Below are 19,113 nucleotides of genomic sequence, written 5' to 3'. Positions count from 1 at the left end.
TCCTGCTTGTATTTATCTTTTTTATAACCTGTATACTTTTTAAAATATCCAGTTTTTTTTTTCAACAAATTCTTCCCATTCAAATGAATGGGAGAATCTTCAGATCTTTCTCCTCATTCAGCCCTAACCAGTTCAGCATACTTTGAGCTAGAAAAACCATTCAACCTTTAAACAATGCAGCAAACTTTCAGCTATTTATCTCGTATTCAGCTTTATGATATCTTACAGTTTTTGAATTATCACAGTTTATGTTTTATGGTGATTTTGGACATTACTCAGCCTTTCAATTCATTTGAATGGGGAGAGCTAGAGTGGGCGACATCACCCACACTCTAGCCCTGTCCTACAGCCTTTTTACAGTTTTTCAGCCTGTTTTCTGCTCTTATTCTGCCTACCTTAAGCTTCCACACACAAATTATACATGAAAATGGTAGAAAAAACTGTGAGGAATCAGAAAATTGTTATTGTGATAGGATGAATGGTTTTTGAATGAAGTGGCAAATTCCAGAGAGAATGCCTCCTCACTCTCCCATAGACGACTCCCATTGCAAAAAAGATTCAGAAAATCTCCTTGAAGCGAAAGTGAGGGCTATTTGTAAATCGCCACAGTTCCTTCGTTTTATGGAATATCGTCACATAAAGGTGATCAGTCTGTTTGTTGTTGTGTTGCACCTCTGAATGTAACTTAGTCCAGTATACCACCTTTAACTATGACCTCAGTAATAAACACATCATTGAATTTATTTATTTATGACAATTTCACCAAAAAAAGAAACATTTTGAGCTTCGTAAACACAGATGTTAACACCTTGTTGTTCACACGATGAAATGCAACCTCATTAAACCTCCAGTCAGGTGGAAGCTGGATGGAGCTCTGCTAGTAATTAACTGTGGAGCTGAATCATCTAGTTGATAGCTATTTACTCACTGAAAAAAAAGTCACACTAGCATTAGCGAGTCAGTGAGACATATTTCTGCATGTAACAGCAAGAGTTTGACAAACATATTGCTCTTCAGTTTGTGGTTCATTACGCATGTTTACAAGTAGCTAAATTCGTCAGCTGTTGTCTTTTTGGAAAACTATTGAATGTGGCATCTCTTCTTTTTTTAACATTTAACTCTGTATTGCTCTACCATCAGTTTTGCCTGTACTTTTTCTGGTTGGTAGTTTTTGTGTGTCAGATATACTTAAATTCACAGTACAGATATCGGTGAAGCTCCTATATTTGTGCCTACTGTGACATAAATCACATACTGTAATCTGTTATAGCAAAGTGAATGTATATTCTGGCTCTGATGCACATGTATTTGTATGTATATGTAGAAGATATACTACATATACATACAAAAAAAAAAGCTTTTCTGGGCTTCTGGCACCAAGGACCTGGATAAACACACCACATGAGCAACTTTAATTGCACAGAATGGGCGCTTTGTTTCAGTCCAGTATCTAGCTTTATGCAATTACCTCGCATAGCCAAACCTCTGCTTCGTCTGGCTGCTCATGTTGTATTAGAAAATTCCCAAAAATAGCATGTGATAAATGGCACCAGAGATGCAGCAAACAGAGCTGTATCCTCCAATGTGCTCTAAAGACTGACTAGATAGAGCTGTCTGAATATGCTTAGACCTCATCTCAAACTAACCAGGCGCCTCCAAAACGCACCAAACACAAAACCGGGCGCCTCCAAAGCTGGAAAAGGTCTTGAAAACAGGCAAGTATTTCATATTAAGTGATAGGATGTCTCTGCTTTTGAACACAGAGTGAACAGCATGTACCACTAAGTGAACACTGCCCCAAAGAGCCCAGACACTGAGACACAACCTTAATATCAAGTGTGAGTTTATGGGTTTTATTTAATCCAGTCATAAATCTACACAGTCTAGATCAAGGAATGAATTTTCAAGCTCAGTTTGATTCATATGTCCTCTCTGCTCAGTCTGTTTCATAATCCAGTTCTCATTCAAACATTAAGTGCCCAAACCTTTGCAAATGTATGTCATTTGCAATGGGGTGTTTTTTTTCTCTCTAAATTGCACTGTATTTACTGTGGAAATTTGTTTTTGCAATATAACAATTTAATTTTACCATATTTTAACATTTAATTTGTTAAATTTCTCCTTCAAATCCTTTCTTAATTTTAAATGGTTCATTTTTCCATCTCTATACACAGCTGTAGCCTGCTCCCTGTGCACTAAATAGCACTTTATCAACAGCAACAGTAAAACATAAAACAGTTCTTCTTTTATTCAAATGTTATTAGCAGTGCTGCTGTAACTTCTCCATGTTTTTATATAGCTGTATCTACAATCGTCTTTATACAGCATATCACATATTATGTTTATATTTGTCTGTAAAACCATTATCATCTAGATAAATTTCCATTTTTATATAAACAAAATAAAAAGTTCATATCTCCTGGGACTGAGATTTCATTACTGATGAGACATTCCAAATTTCATAAAAGGTGTAATAAAATTTGCTGGATTCTGCAGATCTATTTTTACATCTTTCTCAGTAAAAGATAAATCATTTTATCATCTTATACCAGATTCATGACTGTCTTTAGATACAGGAAATCTGATTTAATTCACAACAGTCATCTGACAACATACCAACTTCAATCTATCCTGGGCACCATCCACCATTTCTACTTGTACATTCTGATTAATATCCTGGACATGCTGCATTTTTCATGTGACTGCAAGCCCTGATGTCCACCTGTAACATGCCTATTATTACACATCCTGAGGGATTCTGGGACGTCTATCAGTGCACTCGCACTCCTCTTTGTGCTGTGGAGCGACGGAGGAACCCTCCCTCTGAGGCTGACCTTTGGTCTGGCAGGTGGGGCAGCAGGCAGTGTGTCCTTCCTGTCTGCACCTGGGACAAGACAGAACCAGCTGGCAGCAGAACTGGGTGGAACAGAGCTGATAATGGTCCCAGGGACAGCCACAGTACCTGCAGTCTGAGCAGAGACACAAAACCATTTACATTTTTTGACAAACACAAGACAACAAGTAATGTTTTTAGATACTGTCTGTGTTTTTTCTTCGTTCTTAAAACTCTCTTTCTAAAACCCAGAGAAAACACTAACCTGAGATGACATCACTGTTAGATGAAATGGAGTAGCGCTCATCAAAGACAAAAAGCTTCCCTCGGTAGAATCCGTCCGGGAAACGCTCCAGGTACTTGTGAATTCCGCCTTTCAGCTGGTAAACCTCTTTACACACGTCCTACAAGCAGGGCAAAGAGAGGTAGTGAACAAAAATGTACATTTCTATTTTTTTTTTTTTAAAGATTATAAACAAACTGATATTTTTTAAGTCTGTCCACCTGGTACGTTTCTTGTCCATTAAGTATTTTAACTAATAAGTGATACAAAAATGCACAGTGACTAAACATCTTCCCTTGTGGACAGATGACCTGCACAATGTAAGTGAATTAATTACAAGCTATTTTCATACACCTAATAAATCCAACTGCATCCTGAAGTTTGAACCCTGGAAAATCAACTTACTTTGGAGCAGAGGTAGGCAGAGCCACGCTCACAGCGGATCCCTCCTGTGCAGTACATCAGGACCTTCTTGTCTCTAAAGAGATCCAGGTTCTGGTCCACGTAATCTGGAAAGTAGCTGAACTTACGGATGTCTGGGGCCAGACAGTGAGTAAACTGCCCCTGCAAGGAAAAGAAACATCACCATTTGTACTGACAGTTAAACACCACACCATTGTCCTGTTTAATAATGATAGTTGCGTGGATATTGTCCTTTTTCCTTTGGTTCTTACTGTGATGTCATGGCCAGCAGAAACATCAGTGAATCTGGCTGGAATTTAGCATCTTGCTCAAGGACATTTAAATGAACAGTTGAACAAAATATAATCACTTTCTATTCAATACAGTGTTTCAAAACTACTTCACTGCCAGCAGTACCTCTGCTGTAGGACCTTCTCACTGCAACATGTTAAATGTAATGGTTGGTTAACACAGCTGTGTAGAAACGAAACAAATGGGTACAAATAAATGACAGATTTCTGACAGGCAATTCCTGTAGAACCCTGGAAGTGTTTTTTGTAGGAGAACCGATGTAGGACTTACAATTTTACTCTCGTAAAAGTTCCGGCAGTCCAGGAGGATGGTGTCATTGCACAAGTTTCCTTTAGCCAAAAGAGCCTCCACTTCTTCGTGAAACCTTTCAGGCTCCAGATGGACCCCTGAAAGGAAAGACAGATTTCAAACTAGCATGAAACAAAACAGAACTTCTTACAGAAAATCATATCCAAACAAACAGATTATTGAAGAAAAGAAAAAAACATTATCATGACATTAAAAGCAAAACCAATTCTAAGCAGTAACAAGATAAAAAAAAAAAAAAAAACACAAAGATTTTGATAGTGTTATGATAGTACTGTTTATACCTGCGTGTCTGTAGGAGATGACATCAGGATCCACTCCCATTGGGACAATTTCCTTATAGACCCTGACCCTCAGGTCTGTGAAACACTCTGCACCACCATCACTTATCTGAATGAGAGACAAACTGTTCAGTTTTACACAGTGTGCACTAGTAAACATGAAGGAGTTGTTCATTTTTAATGTGACTATTTTAAATATTAAGTATTTCTCAGAAAACATACATTTAAAACTCAAACTGTAGCCACAAACTGGAATACAAACAGAGTTCATATTCATGTAGGGTGTTGTGTAGAAACAATGTGTGCTGTAATGTTCACTCAGCTGGCAGTTTATTAGGTACACCAAGCTATAACTATTGCAGTCTACAACAGTCCTATAATAAACTCACAAAACTGTGAGATTATTTTATTATTTAGAAGTAGGCAAAAATAATAAAACACCTGTCACTGTAACACAATACAATTCAATGGCAGTACAAACTACATCTTCCAAAATGACCACACTGCTGAATCAACACCTCTCTGACACAGAACAAAAACTGAACATTATCACATTCATGAAGGAGGATTTCTTTCAGGACTGTTTTACTCGACTGCGTTTGTGTTAGCTAGATGAGTGTTAATAGGTACAATACAATAACAATATGTACAATTAATCCATAATTCAGAACGAGTTTATTTTATCAGATTCTGACCTTAAAATCTTCTTTATTCATCTTGAAGAGAGGATGCGAAAGCATTGCATCAATATAAATATCAGTAGCCACGTTAGTGCCGCCAACTGTTCCGTTGATGCCTTCTGTTGCCACCCTCACCTGCAGAAAGCAAATTTCAAAGGAACAATAAAGGTTGGGTTACATAAATACTTCTACTACTACAGAAATATGTTTTAAAGTCTGCATTTAATCTTGATGTAAAGATTTTGCAGTCCGGGATTAAAGAATTCATTCACCTTGCCAGTTAAGCGGAGCTTCTCACACAAAGCTTTTTGCCAAGCACAGATGACATGTGGATTCTCCAGTTGACAGTAGCAATAATACAGGAGAACTCTGCCTAAACCCCTAAAAAATGGTGAGAAATAATAACTTTGAGAGAAATCAGTATTTTAAAAGAATAATAATCAGAAATTTAAACTGAGCTCATCAATATCGTTGAAATCATATATTTTAATACAATTTTAATTTAGATTTTTCTCTTTAATTGTACAAAGACATGGGAACCCAGATGTGAGAATCAGGACTTGTGCCATACTTTTGAAGTTGCTCTTCAGAGATGTGACTGATATCTGGTATCCATGTAGAAATGTCCATTGGCTTCACATCTCGCTCACTCGGCTGCTGGGTTTCAGGTTCTTCTTCCAGTTGCTTTAACATATGCTCATATGCGGCCTGTGTGAGCTGCTTTATTTCAGAATCATGAGTCCTGGCCACGTGCTTGTGAATGGCAGAGTGCTCCTTGAAGGTCTGGACACAACAGCACCAACATGGTTTTCCTTCCTCCTGGGTGGCCTCCCTCTTGGATGCCACAAAGGCAGCAAATGACTGTGACGAAGACAAAATGTTCAGTAAAGACAAATCCTTTTTAAATAAAAAACTTAAATGCCAAATGTGATTAAACAGTAGACACCATACATGTGATACAGGTACACTGTATTAAGAAAGCAGCTCCCAGTAAATTAATTCTAAGGAACAGAATTTAGCTTAATCTTTTCACAAACCATAAACTTATCTCATGAACCCAGTGGTCCCAGTTCATCCCAGCAAATTTATCAGTATAGCTTTTGTTGGTTTATAATGTGAACAATTTGTCAATTAATACATCTTTATAACTTCTCTGTTAAATTTCTTCAACATAATTTTAATACTGGTGTGTTCTGTTGACAGAAACTGGCCATGTTAGGTGAAAGGTGAATTACATTCACGCTACAAATGAGCTGAGCTATTACTGACTTTGTGTTTAGTTTAGTTTATTTCAAGTATGTAAAAAATAAAATTGCATTACAGAAATAAAATTGTGAGAAAAAAAAAACAAAAGAAAAAGGTAGTGCATATACAATACAAGAGGAAAGAACTAATAACAATATAAAAACAAAATAGTATACAATTCAGTCATATCACATTCATGAAGTAAATTACAGATACTACCACCATTGCATGCTTGAAAGGGAGTAGACTTCCTTTGTGTTTCTCTTGTTTCAGTAACTGTACACAGACTGAAACACAATCACGTGCAGAGCTGTGTTCACTATCCTGAGAATCTAGTAACGTTACATAAAAATAAGGTCATATTTAGGACTGACGGGAGAAGGGCAAATCATCATTGTGTGTTTATTTTGTAACTCACCTTCCTTCTGCAGAAGGTGTAATACCTTCTTCGTGAGGCAGAAAGTTGTTTTTCCTGTTTTGATATATTAGATGTCGAATTATCAAGTTCCCAATCCATGAACTTGAAGCAAGGTGTATCATCTGATGCCATGGTTTTTAACAGCTTTTAAAAATACTATCAACTTAAGCTAGTTAGCTAGTAAAAAGTCTTTAGCCAAGTTACATGACTTGTTAAAATTTAGAAAGATTCACTTTTAGTCTGAATATGTATGAATAAAGGCAATTATGGACATTCAAATGATAAACTATTGATCATATCGCTACAATCATTACATAAGTCTTAAAATGTCGATACATACATTTTAAATATCCAACTACAAAACATGAGGCAACAAACTCGGACGAAAAAAGCCGGTGCACCTTCCGGTTCACCCCTCTCTGCCCTGGATGTGCCTCACTTGAATCAGACCGCTTTTATTTTACTGCATTGGTAGCGGCCAGGCTGAATGATCTCGAAGCTTGTTTAACCGACGTATAATCTTGCGTCATATTGCTTCTCTTGTCGATTTACCTTACAATTATAACAAAGCGTGAAACATGTCCAGGAGACGACACAGCGATGAGAATGACGGTAGGTGGACGCTACATGTGTAATTCAAACGCTAGGCTAGCTAGTGGCTAGCTAACATTAGCGTGTTTTAGTGAGCGTTAATCTGTGGCTTGGTGCTTTAACGCAGGCACGTTATTTTAAGGTCAGATTTGGGTGATGTCAGCATTATCCAAAAGTACAAAACAGCTGATATCCATTAATGTCTATCTTCACTATCATGACTTAAAGGTATAGGCGAAATGTCCTAACAGAAAAATGAACTGGTACGCGCAACGTTACGCGTTAGCTCTTGGGTTAGCAACTGTTGACCAGTGTAGTTAATATGGGGGCGGCAACCAGGTAGAGTATGCAAACACCTGTTAGCACAGTTTGTATGAAATGTATTAATGCTGATTTCTTACGTCTGTTATAAACTTTTAACGTGGGTCTGTTTGTTAGTCGGAAAGGCGTCAGTTGCCTGAGTTACATAAAGTGGATGTCTTCGAAAAAATCTTTTTAGGATATAATTCCTTCTTTGTGTCCTCTGTGTAGTGTTTCCCGTTGAACTGCATGCAACAAAAACTGAGCAACAAAAAGAGGACAATTTATACTTAAAAAAAATAATTTTGACTTTAATGGATATCCACTTAAAGAAACTGCCAGGAACGAGGAACTCGTGACAGATGATTTAAACGGTCTAACTTTAAGCAGCAGAGGGAGGGTTATCCTTATTTTTAATCCCTAATATGGGTCAGGCTTCAAAAAGACTGGATCCTACAGTTCCTCAATAGTATCTGTAAATGCAGTCTTTCACAGAGTCCAACCTGAGATAATCTCAGTGACATCTTTTTTCCAGTCTTTAAAAGTTCCCTGAGAGCAATGGAAGACATTATACACAACTGTTTTTGCGGGTCGTGTATCAATCCCAGTAACTAGTCTTTACCTGTAAATTTGGTGGAATACCTCTGTAAGTAGAACCCACAACGTGCAATGATTTACAGATTAGATGTGAATATTCTGCTTTGTGGTGGATTTTCCCATTGAGGTTGTCCTTCATGCTCCATTCACACTGTGACTCACTCTGTCACTATTGTGTTACTCTTTTACCCTTCCAGGAGGTCAGGCCCATAAAAGAAGGAGAACATCAGAACCCATTGAGATTGAAGACCGCCTGGAGTCACTGATATGTCGCGTGGGAGAAAAGGTGCATCTTGGTGTCATCTCTAGCAATATAGTCGTCCAGATGTCTTGTTTCATCAGATCAACATGGCCAAATTCCAAAAAGATTCATTTTACTATCCTAAGACCAAGGAACCTAGATAATATTCACATTTGAGAAGCTGAAACCAAAACATTTTTTAATAATAATTTTAAAAAAAAGCTCAAAATCGTCGGTCGTTTATCAAAATGGTTGTCAATGAATTTTCTGCAAATGTACCAAGCAATTAATTGTTGCAATTCTTCTTACAACAGCCATGTTCTGCTCTGGCACAGACTGAACCAAATAGTTTTAGAAATAATCACCAAACTCTTTGATGGTGTTTGTTTGCAGTTCAGTGTACTTCAGGAGAAAGAAGCCACAATAAACTTATTTTACAATGAAGTGTTACAATAAGTTGCTTGCTAATTCCACATAGCACCTGGTTCTTCTGCAGATTGTGAGAAGTACTACAAAGGCTAAGTTACTTCATGTTTCTTTTCAGAGTACATCGTCGCTGGAGAGCAACTTGGAGGGCCTCGCTGGTGTCTTGGAGGCAGATCTTCCAAACTACAAAAACAAAATTTTGCGCATTTTATGTGCTGTGTAAGTTCACACTAGTTGTCTCTTTACTGTTGAAATGATTGGCTTCTGGTAGTGATATCTCACTGATCAGATTTTTGTTAACAGTGCCCGCCTCCTACCTGAGAAGCTGACTGTTTATACAACATTAGTTGGCCTCCTCAATGCCAGGAACTACAACTTCGGGGGCGAGTTCGTCGAGGCCATGATCAGACAGCTGAAAGAGACGTTGAAAAATAACTTGTACAATGAAGCTGTTTATTTGGTACTGTATGTTATCATTTTATTAGCAAGTGGCATATTAGTCTTAAAAGCAGTCGTTTACAAGGTTTTCTATATGTTTGCCCATTAATTACTGTCATGCTCTTTTTGTAGGTGCGTTTCCTGTCTGACTTGGTGAACTGCCATGTGATCGCTGCTCCCTCCATGGTGGCCATGTTTGAAAACTTTGTCAGTGTTACTCAAGAGGAGGATGTACCACAGGTAGGTAGAAGGTGGAGGGGTCACTGATGTATTGGAAATTAGATAGAGGTGAATTTTAGGTTGATGAAAAAGTATAATCTGAAAATAATGGCAATTTAACTTGAACAAGGCCAGAATAAAGACAAAATCTAGAACATTTTAAAGCCACTTTCATGATACAACGCTATTTAACTATTAATGAATTCATCATTAAACTTTGACTTCAGTGCAATAGGCATATGTGCAAAATAGTGCTCAGGTTTAATACCATTTTATTTTGACTTTCAAAAGTTAGGTGCATGAGTATTTTTTGTGCATGCGTGTGTCACCAGGTTCGCTCGGACTGGTTTGTGTATGTCGTTCTGTCCTGTCTGCCCTGGGTCGGTAAGGAGCTTTATGAGAAGAAGGATGTGGAGATGGACCGTCTTCTCAGCCAGGTCGAAGGCTACCTCAAGTAAGATGTCTGTTGGGTTTTCTGTCCTGGCTCTTACATTTTCTTCTTATGTCTTTATGTGCCTGCTCTGCCCTGTCTTTGTATTTAACTTCCAAATCCTTCATGTTGTTCAGGAGGCGAGTAAAGACTCATGTCTCGATGCTGCAGGTGTGGACAGCAGAGAAGCCTCATCCACAAGAGGAGGTGAGAGACACATGGGTTGCCTTTGATATTGATCCAGGAGGCTGGTCAGTGTTAAAGTGTTTCTCTCTCTCTCTCTCTCTCTCTCTCTGCCCATCTCACAGTACCTGGACTGCCTCTGGGCCCAGATTCAGAAGCTTAAGAAAGACCGCTGGCAGGAGCGTCACATCCTTCGTCCATACATCGCCTTTGACAGCGTGCTGTGCGAGGCCCTACAACACAACCTGCCCCCTTTCACTCCACCAGGCCACATGCCTGACGCCCAGTACCCCATGCCCCGGGTCGTTTTTCGTATGTTTGACTACACTGATGCTCCAGAGGTTTGTAATAGATACGGTTCACCTGCTGTTCTCAAAGTGAATCTTGCCTTTAAATGGCCAGAAAATGTGTAATGCTTTAAAAATGCATGTACATGTAGAGCCTGTGTTCATATTGAAATATTATAGACAAAAGTTGCAAAACCTCATCCTGGTATCAATGGGATTCTAAGTACAGACATGTTTTATACAAGCAGTTTGTCTTTAAGTAAGTTTTCTCTAAAGTTAAAGCTGCAGCTCACGGTCTAGTCGGATCAAATGAAGACACATGGTTGTGTTTTCTGAAAACACATGGGAACACACATGAATTTGTTCACATTGTTTTCACACATTTCTCTTGTTTATGCTCAGGGTCCTGTTATGCCTGGCAGTCATTCTGTGGAGAGATTTGTCATTGAGGAAAACCTGCACTGTATCATCAAGACTCACTGGAAAGAGAGGAAAACATGGTAGGTCTCCACCATGGTCACAAGTCACCTAAACACCTCACCACATCTGAACACTCACATTTGTCATGTCTCCTTTTCCCTCCCAGTGCTGCCCAGCTACTCAGCTATCCAGGGAAAAACAAGATTCCCCTCAACTATCACATTGTGGAGGTACACAGTTTGTTTGACATTCTGACAAGTAGTGAACCTTTAGGAGCTTGTGGAAAGTATTGATGCGAGTCTTCTTTCAGGTGATCTTTGGAGAGCTCTTCCAGCTACCCTCTCCACCTCACATTGACGTCATGTACACCACACTGCTTATTGAACTCTGCAAACTGCAGCCGGGATCACTGCCCCAAGTTGTATCCTTCATTGTTTGTATCTCTGCAGTTCATACCCAGAATGTCCTTTAACACAAGTTTATTCTCCAGACAAGTAGCACTGAAGGTTTCATGCTGGTGACAGACAAACTTGGTTTTCAGTGATGGAGACAAGAAGGCCACAAATCACAAGATCTCAGTGTGAAACTTTAGTGCCGTTATAGTGAGAGACAGTATTTATTGATCACCTTAGCTAGACTGATTATAGAGTTCTCATATTGGACATGTGAAGGTGAGGACTTCTCCAGCCTTAAAAGAAACTTTGCCTTGACACTTGCCTATTAGTTGGCCCAAGCTACAGAGATGCTTTACATGAGACTGGACACCATGAACACCACCTGCATAGACAGGTAATCTTACTACATTGACACTTTTCCTGGACAAGAGCAAAGCTTCAGTGAAGGGGCTCCTCTGTGATGTAACACTGCCCTTTCTGTTTCCAGACTAATCAACTGGTTTTCTCATCATCTGAGTAACTTCCAGTTTCGATGGAGCTGGGATGACTGGTGAGTGATGTGTGACGGGCACAGAGAACTGCTCTAGCAGCTGTTCATGGTTTGAAAGCAGCAGTGCAGTGACTGATCATGTGTCTTCTGTAAAGGGCTGACTGCTTGACCGTGGATCTAGATAAGCCCAAGCCCAAGTTTGTCAAAGAAGTTCTGGAGAAGTGTATGAGGTAAGAATGCACCATTTTAGTTTTAAATGTGAATTTCTGTCCTGTGAAGCAAGACGGTACAGTGATATACAGAGACATTCTATGCTAGTGATGTAGTCAGAGACAAGGAACTAAATAATTTGTCTAGAAAACTCTGGCCTTTGACGCCTGAACGGCAGCATGAGGCAGCCAAGGGCTGGTTTTACAGGACGATCAAATAAATGAAACCGTATTTGAAGGCCTGCCTTTATTTTAAACATCTGATGGGTATAAATCTACTTTATTAGATGTTTGGTGTCTAAGTCACTTATTTTCTCCCCAATATTTTTACAAAAGAAGTTTAATGTGTAGGCAGTTGAATATTGCAATGTTTTCTCATCAGTTTTCCTTAAAACACGTTCCCGTTGTTCCCCTTGAAATCTGATCAGTGTCTCCTTGAGCTGAAGTCGTCTGTTTCCTCTTTTCCGCACAGGCTTTCGTACCACCAGCGCATAGTGGACATCGTCCCTCCAACCTTCTCAGCCCTCATCCCAGCAGAACCCATCTTCATTTACAAATATGTCGATGAGACCGCCTGTAAGTAAGCCAGGTCATTTTATTGTAACACGTTACTTTCAGGACAGAAATCTTTAGAAACAGGTGATTTCCTGTTCGCCATTAGTTACAGATCTTCGGTTAGGCCTGAATGGATCCACAGATGTTTGTGTAGCTAGTGCTGAAGAAGTTTAGATGTCGATACCTAAGAAAAAGTTTTTCCCACCTCACAGCTACGTTACCAGGTTACCCAGTCTCCATCACCGTCAGCAACGCCATCAAGAACCGGGCATCCAACGAAGAGATTCTGACCATCCTCAAAGAGGTGCCCAACCCCAACCAGGAAGATGATGACGGTGAGTCTGTTGTTTGATTGCGCTTCACTTCCTCTGTTGTAAAGCATGACTCGTTAATTTAGAAGTACGAAGTTGCAGTGTTTCCAGTCTGAGCCATCTTGTCATCATCACCACTTTGTCCCTGACAAAGTGCAAGAATTTAATTTGCCAGGTAGACATCAGAGAGGAGTAAGTGATGGTTGGGGTTCCTTCAGTCGTCATCTTTAAAAGATGTTGGTGTTTAAAAGATGTTCTCCTCTCTGTTACACAGCCTTCATCATTTCAGTGAGAGTGACATTGTTAGATTTACCCAAACATTCTTTCAGCGTGTTTGTTACAGTCTCCTTACTTTGGTCTTTCCCTCCTTTGCATGTGTTTCTCCTCCTTTTTTTCCAGATGAAGTCGAGAGCTTCAACCCTCTGAGGATCGATGTGTTCATGCAGACACTTCTCAATCTTGCAGCCAAATCCTTCAGCCACTCCTTCAGCGCCCTCGGCAAGTACGTTTCTTTTTGCGTCTCCCATCAAACAAACTAAAATACATTTGACTTATGGTGTATGAAATGAGCCGTCATTCACTAAAAAGTGACGTTCTCCAAGTCATAGGTTTCCAAGCAGTACTCAGGAGCCGTACGCTAACTACAAATATAAACAGTCAAGTTTGTACTGATTGAATGCAGACTAGCTGTCCTCATCCGAGTCTGATTCCTCCAGGTTTCATGAAATCCTGAAGGCCCTGACAGACAGTGACGAGGGGAAGCTGCACATCCTCAAAGTGGTTTATGAAGTGTGGAGGAACCACCCGCAGGTGCTAATCACAAACCCTTCACTTAGATAGGAAGAGGTTCAAAACATTTGTCATTCACAGGGGTACAGTGTAGCTTATATAAATGTGCACTGTAAAGTTTCACATGACGTCTTTGCTGCTTGTCAGATGATCGCAGTGCTGGTGGACAAAATGATTCGGACACAGATCGTGGACTGCGCTGCTGTCGCCAACTGGCTCTTCTCTCAGGACATGGCTCATGAGTTCACCAGGTGAGATGCTGACGAATGTGAACATTTTTTCGTTCTAGATACCCCAAAGCCAGGACATTAAACTTTGACCTCTTTTCTGTTTTAGTGTTTACACAGTGTCCAGAATACAGTGTTTTCTCTCTGCCTCTGGAAACTAAATAAACTTCTTAACCTCATCTAGACTTTTCGTTTGGGAAATCCTGCACTCGACCATTCGTAAGATGAACAAGCACGTGCAGAAGATCCAGAAGGAGCTGGAGGAGGCCAAGGACAAGCTGGAGAAACAGCAACACAAGCGGGTAACCTTGTTTCCCATCACACTGTGCTAATCACTTTTGTCACTTTTAAATTAGTGATTTGGTTAAAGCACGTCATTAAAGCTGCGTTGTAAGGAGGGGGTTATACTTACTTACTTCTCTTTATTTAACCAGGTAAAAAACCCATTGAGATCACGATCTCTTTTACAAGGGTGACCTGGCCAAGAGGTCAACAACACATGTCGTCAATACATAAGTTTCAATACAAATCAAAAACATTAAACATTTAAACAATCAAAACCATAAATACAATAATCAACAATAGAACCAATTTAAAAACACCTACACTGACCAATAGACTCCTGTTGCCAAAGAGCCATAAGGGAATAAAAAGCTTTAACTGAGCATAATTCAGTAAGTTTAAAATCTGCTTGGAAACTATTCCACGAAGAGGGAGCGGCAAATCCAAAAGCCTGTTTCCCTTTTTCGGCTATAATGTTTGTTCGTGTTTGTGTGCCAAAAGAGAGACAGCGTTGGTGACGAGGACATGGAAAAGAACAGCGAGGATGAGGAGGGTCAGCTGGAAGAGCAGATCGAGAGGCTACAGGAGAAGGTGGAGTCGGCGCAGAGCGAACAGAAGAACCTCTTCCTCGTCATCTTCCAGGTACCAAAGAGAACATTTCATGAGACCAAACTACAGACTTTTCTGTACAGACATTCTCAGCCAGCAAAGCAGAAGGCTTAGACAGACGGTTTACACTCGGATGGTGACATCTGATCTGAAATCATTTGAAAAAGATTAGAGCAGGAGATGAATGTGCAATAACTTAGGAAAGTTAAAGCTGCTCTAAAACCTGTTGCTTGAACACATAATTATGGGAAAAGTAAGATCTTTGATTCAACAGGGGGAGAAATTCATCATTTGCATCTAAACTGGATTAGACAGGATGGCAAGTTGCTAAGTGTGATTTTGTGATTTAGGCTGAGAAGATGTGTGTATTGTTACATGTATAAACCTGTAGAGTGTGTGTGTGTGTGTGTGCGCACTCTTATTGCTCCTCCTTTCAGCGTTTCATCATGCTGCTAACGGAGCATCTGGTTCGTTGTGAGACGGGCAGCGTCGACATCAGCACGCCCTGGTACAAGAACTGTATCGACCGACTGCAGCAGATATTTCTCATGGTAAATCATCCATACACACACGCTTTTTCATTCCTTGTGGGGACTTTACTAAACCATAACCACTACCTGCCTAACCCTGTCCTTAACCCTACCCTAACCTCCCCACAATATGAGTGTGTTAACAGGTTTTGGTCCCCACAGTTTAAGTAATACAAAGGCACACACACAGATTATGTCACTGTGTTTATTGTCTCGATGACGCGTCGTCTCTCCTGCCTCTGCAGCACCATGTGACCATCCAGCAGTACATGGGAACTCTTGAGAACCTCCTGTTCACTGCCGAGCTCGACCACCACATCCTGGCCGTCTACCAGCAGTTCTGTGCACTGCAGCTCTGAGACGCACACTGGATGAAATGTGTACCTGTGCTACACCTACACGTTAGGAACTACCAGCTCTTGCATCAAGAATCTGCTCATTAGGTTGTTTATCTACAAATTTTGTGTTTGGTGTCATTCGACATGTTAGCTATGTGCAGCCACAACTGAGGGCATCTTTCACAGTCAACATTTAAAGAAGTCTGACTCATCCTCTATCATTCATTTGCTGTAGTGTTTTATTTTAAATGTATTTACTTCAGTTCAGTTTTCAGTTTTGGTCATTTTTCATTTTAATCATATTCTTATGAATAGTCTTTTTAAAACCGTATGAATTGTCTGAGTCCAGATAGTCGGAGGAATGGTCATAGGAATGGAGATTTCAGGTCAGCTGATTGACTGAATCTAGAGAGCCTTCTACTTTTTTATGTTTTATGTGGAATTCGGAAATAATTAAAACTCTCCAGTCCTTTTCTGCCTGTTATGTCATTTCCTTCCCCTCAGTCACAAACATCCTCCTGTCTGGTGTCTCTTACACTGATGCTGCAGATTATCTGGAAATACTAGAATCAAAGGACCTAGAAACAAAACCATGACTGATGATATTGTGATCAACGCTGAGCCTCATGGGAAATAAGTGTACGGGTATTAGTTGTGATGGCTTGTTCTTGGTTCGTGGATTAACCACAACAGGGTACATTACTCATGAGTCTGCTGTTGGAGATAGGAACCCCTATAGAAGTACACTAGAGAATGCACACAGTTTATTCGTTTTACTGCATAAAACCTTCAGCATCCTTCAGGCTTGTTTTGCAGTATCTGCAGTGGATGTAACCACTTCTACAAAATGAAAGCACTTAAGTAGTTATACAACCGTCTTAGTGGTGCAATAACGTGTTCAGTTTGGCTGACAAATTTAACACAGGAAACCTTTTCATTTCAGTAAACATCACGAGTTGTATCTCCTGTCAACACTGTTCTTCTGTGCACAGCAGCAGGACAGCACCAAGACTGTAGTGTAGCTTAAATCCCTGCTGTTTTGAGACATGCCACAATTCATGCCTTTGTTTTGCTGGTTTTTGAAAGAAATCCTTTTAAGAGAAACATTAAAGCTGATGCACTGAGGGAACATGAATATACCAACTGAGGAAGACACTATGATGACACTCCTCCGGACATGAAGAGAACATGCAAACTCCACACAGTAAAGGCCCCGGTCGGACCCAGATGCTTGTTACTATGAGGTGACAGTGCTAACCACTGCTGCTTTTCCCAAAATATGTTATTTACCTGCAAACATCTGACTTACACTTCTCTGTCTGATCTTGTGGTTTTGTGCCAATGTAAAGCACAGTTAATCAGATCTGACACTTTGAGCTTCTAGATGGAATAACTGTAAACTGATTGAGAGAACAATGTCTTGGTCTCTTACATGAATGTAAATCTAATTTCCCATCTGTGACTTTGCCACATCCCAGAATTAAACCTGGGAGAACCAGGAGAGTCTGAAGCATCCTGTGTAGAAGTTAGGATCAGGACAGCTGGGTCATTTCTCTGCTGCATCAACACTTTGGCCTTTCCTGCTTTTGGTTGGTCTTCTTTTGTTACCTTAATCATACATAAGTTCAGTTGTCTTAAGAGCAGGTAAAAATAAAGCAATCATTTAAATACACATGATCAATATGAGACTGGCAGGTTTCTGCCTCTGTTCAGAGAACGATGTTCTCAGCTGGCTGGAATTTCTCCGACACACATCACCTGCCAGAGTGGCCGAAGACAATAATTTACACATTTCTCAGTACTATGTACTTTGTCTCTGATGGTGTATCAGTCATTCAGTGTTTTATAGAAACCTATTTTCTATTTAATAATGGACTGATAAAAATCTGCTGAGTTAATTTCTGCAGATAAACAGTGGACATACCCAGAGGTGGCAGGAGTACACAAGCTCAAATCTCAAGTAAAAGTGCACGTACTTTCCTAAACAAGTAGAAGTACCACTTCAAATTCTTTCAAGTTGAAATACATCCTCTAAAATGTACCTAAAGTAAAAAAAAGTGCAAGTACTCCACAAAGAAAACGTTATTTTAAACACTATTGAATTAGTCACTGTTCACATGAACGTGAAGTCTAGTTCACATTTGTTCAACAAACGTTTAAAGGTGACAGCTATCACAAAGGAGATTTTCTAATACTTAATTTTAAAAAAATTTAAAATCAGGGTCCAAGATCTATGTGACTACATAGTGACTTGGTGAAGCACCAAAACAGCACAGCTGCTAAAGGTGGAGCTGGTTTTAACTGCTCTATCTTCTAACAGGCTGTTAATCCATCCAGAATAGATCATCATTTACTGTTTGATTATATTCTGTTAAAAAAATGAATCTGCAAACTAACTAAGACTGTCAAATGTGAGTAAAAAAGACAATATTTCCCACTAAACTGTAGTAGAGTAAAAGTAACAAAAAACAGAAATACCCCAGTACCCGTACACGGGTACACGTACCTGAACATTGTACTTAGTTACATTACTTGATTATGTGTACGTAGTTACTTGCCACCTCTGGATTCTTTGTCAGTAGCAACAGTTTTAAGGTACAATGTGTTATTGAAACTCACTATACAAAACAAGTTTGGCCCCACAAACAAACACAAACAAAACCAAAACCAGCTACTTTTCTCCTCTGGCTTGTACCAGAAGAGTCGGTGAGCAGGTTCACGTGTTCACAATTGGAGTCTGCTCGCTGCATGTTGAGCTGTCGATGTGTTTGCTCCCGTAAGTCGCTTGTTCTTCAGCCTCCAGTCGTCTGTATCGTGTGTGGAAGAAGATGACGAAGCAGCAGGTGAACAAAGTGCACAGTCCTGCCAGCAGCAGCGTTGGCACTGAGGGAGAGACATAACCACATGACGGGAGAAATGTAGTAACGTTCAAGTTGTTTAACAGCCAAGTTCATGACAAGAGGAGTGTGTGGTGACTCTGTCAGTGTTTAGTGGATATATTTACATTTTCTTTGTAGAAATTTAAAGGGTATTATTTTAAATTTTTGTTTTAATCTGGATTAAACCGAACAATTAACTGAGTGACAGACTGGGAGTGGGTTCTTACAGCACACCGATCTTCTAAACCTGAAAACAGTTTGCTTGTAGTTATATTGATTTAAGTACATGCGTATTTTATTGTATATGTTGTTTTAAATTGAGCTTATCACACAGTCATTGTTTCAGCAGTGACAACAGCTTAAAACTCAGATTAGATGCTGTCAGCACTGAAAAGCAAAACGTTTCCACTACACCACCGCACTGTATCGAGAGACCAACCTGTCAACAACAAAAACACAAGAGAAATTTAAACAACTGGCTGGCAGCTGAAGTTCAAGCTCTTCAGTTACTGCTCACAGCTGGTCATACCCATTAATTGCAGAGTTTCCCAGTGCAACATAAAATGGTCCATCCATCCATCCATCCATCCATCCATTTTCCTCTGCT

The 19,113-nt window shown here is 39.8% G+C and overlaps 3 protein-coding genes across 4 annotated transcripts in view; 1 reads left to right on the top strand and 2 right to left on the bottom strand.

Annotated features, from left to right (window-relative positions):
* Positions 1-1,510: 1,510 nt before the first annotated feature.
* tstd2 (thiosulfate sulfurtransferase like domain containing 2) lies at positions 1,511-7,087 on the bottom strand. Of its 2 annotated transcripts, none has more exons than XM_020594033.1 (9): positions 6,565-6,682; positions 5,669-5,958; positions 5,370-5,478; positions 5,113-5,232; positions 4,421-4,526; positions 4,101-4,216; positions 3,522-3,680; positions 3,099-3,237; positions 1,511-2,969 (listed from the first exon to the last, which is right to left on the bottom strand). In XM_020594033.1, the coding sequence occupies exons 1-9, from the start codon at positions 6,565-6,567 to the stop codon at positions 2,740-2,742; spliced, it is 1,272 nt and encodes a 423-aa protein (XP_020449689.1). In that variant the 5' UTR covers positions 6,568-6,682; the 3' UTR covers positions 1,511-2,739. The 2 variants fall into 2 exon arrangements, with proteins under 2 accessions (XP_020449689.1, XP_020449688.1); XM_020594032.1 differs by lacking the exon at positions 6,565-6,682 and adding an exon at positions 6,761-7,087 and having other exon boundaries at positions 1,514-2,969.
* A 58-nt stretch (positions 7,088-7,145) lies between these two features.
* On the top strand, positions 7,146-16,099 carry ncbp1 (nuclear cap binding protein subunit 1). The gene is made up of 23 exons (XM_020594024.1): positions 7,146-7,372; positions 8,446-8,534; positions 9,034-9,134; positions 9,219-9,375; positions 9,486-9,593; positions 9,905-10,026; positions 10,140-10,209; positions 10,311-10,526; positions 10,875-10,972; positions 11,059-11,122; positions 11,203-11,313; positions 11,617-11,681; positions 11,775-11,837; positions 11,933-12,007; positions 12,459-12,562; positions 12,754-12,876; positions 13,252-13,354; positions 13,569-13,662; positions 13,789-13,892; positions 14,053-14,170; positions 14,652-14,792; positions 15,197-15,310; positions 15,535-16,099. The coding sequence occupies exons 1-23, from the start codon at positions 7,339-7,341 to the stop codon at positions 15,646-15,648; spliced, it is 2,388 nt and encodes a 795-aa protein (XP_020449680.1). The 5' UTR covers positions 7,146-7,338; the 3' UTR covers positions 15,649-16,099.
* Positions 16,100-16,920: 821 nt separating this feature from the next.
* Positions 16,921-19,113, bottom strand: part of slc49a3 (solute carrier family 49 member 3) — a 14,716-nt gene continuing 12,523 nt past the window's right edge. Inside the window, exon 10 of the mRNA XM_020594031.1 lies at positions 16,921-18,510. Coding sequence (XP_020449687.1) covers positions 18,344-18,510 — 167 coding nt within the window. The 3' untranslated portion in view covers positions 16,921-18,343. The remainder of the gene's footprint in view (positions 18,511-19,113) is intronic.

This window comes from Monopterus albus, unplaced genomic scaffold (genome assembly GCF_001952655.1).
Source record: "Monopterus albus unplaced genomic scaffold, M_albus_1.0 scaffold21.1, whole genome shotgun sequence".
Lineage (NCBI taxonomy): Eukaryota > Metazoa > Chordata > Actinopteri > Synbranchiformes > Synbranchidae > Monopterus > Monopterus albus.
The sequence above is the reverse complement of the archived record's forward strand: the minus strand, read 5'-3'. Positions and strand labels throughout refer to the sequence as shown.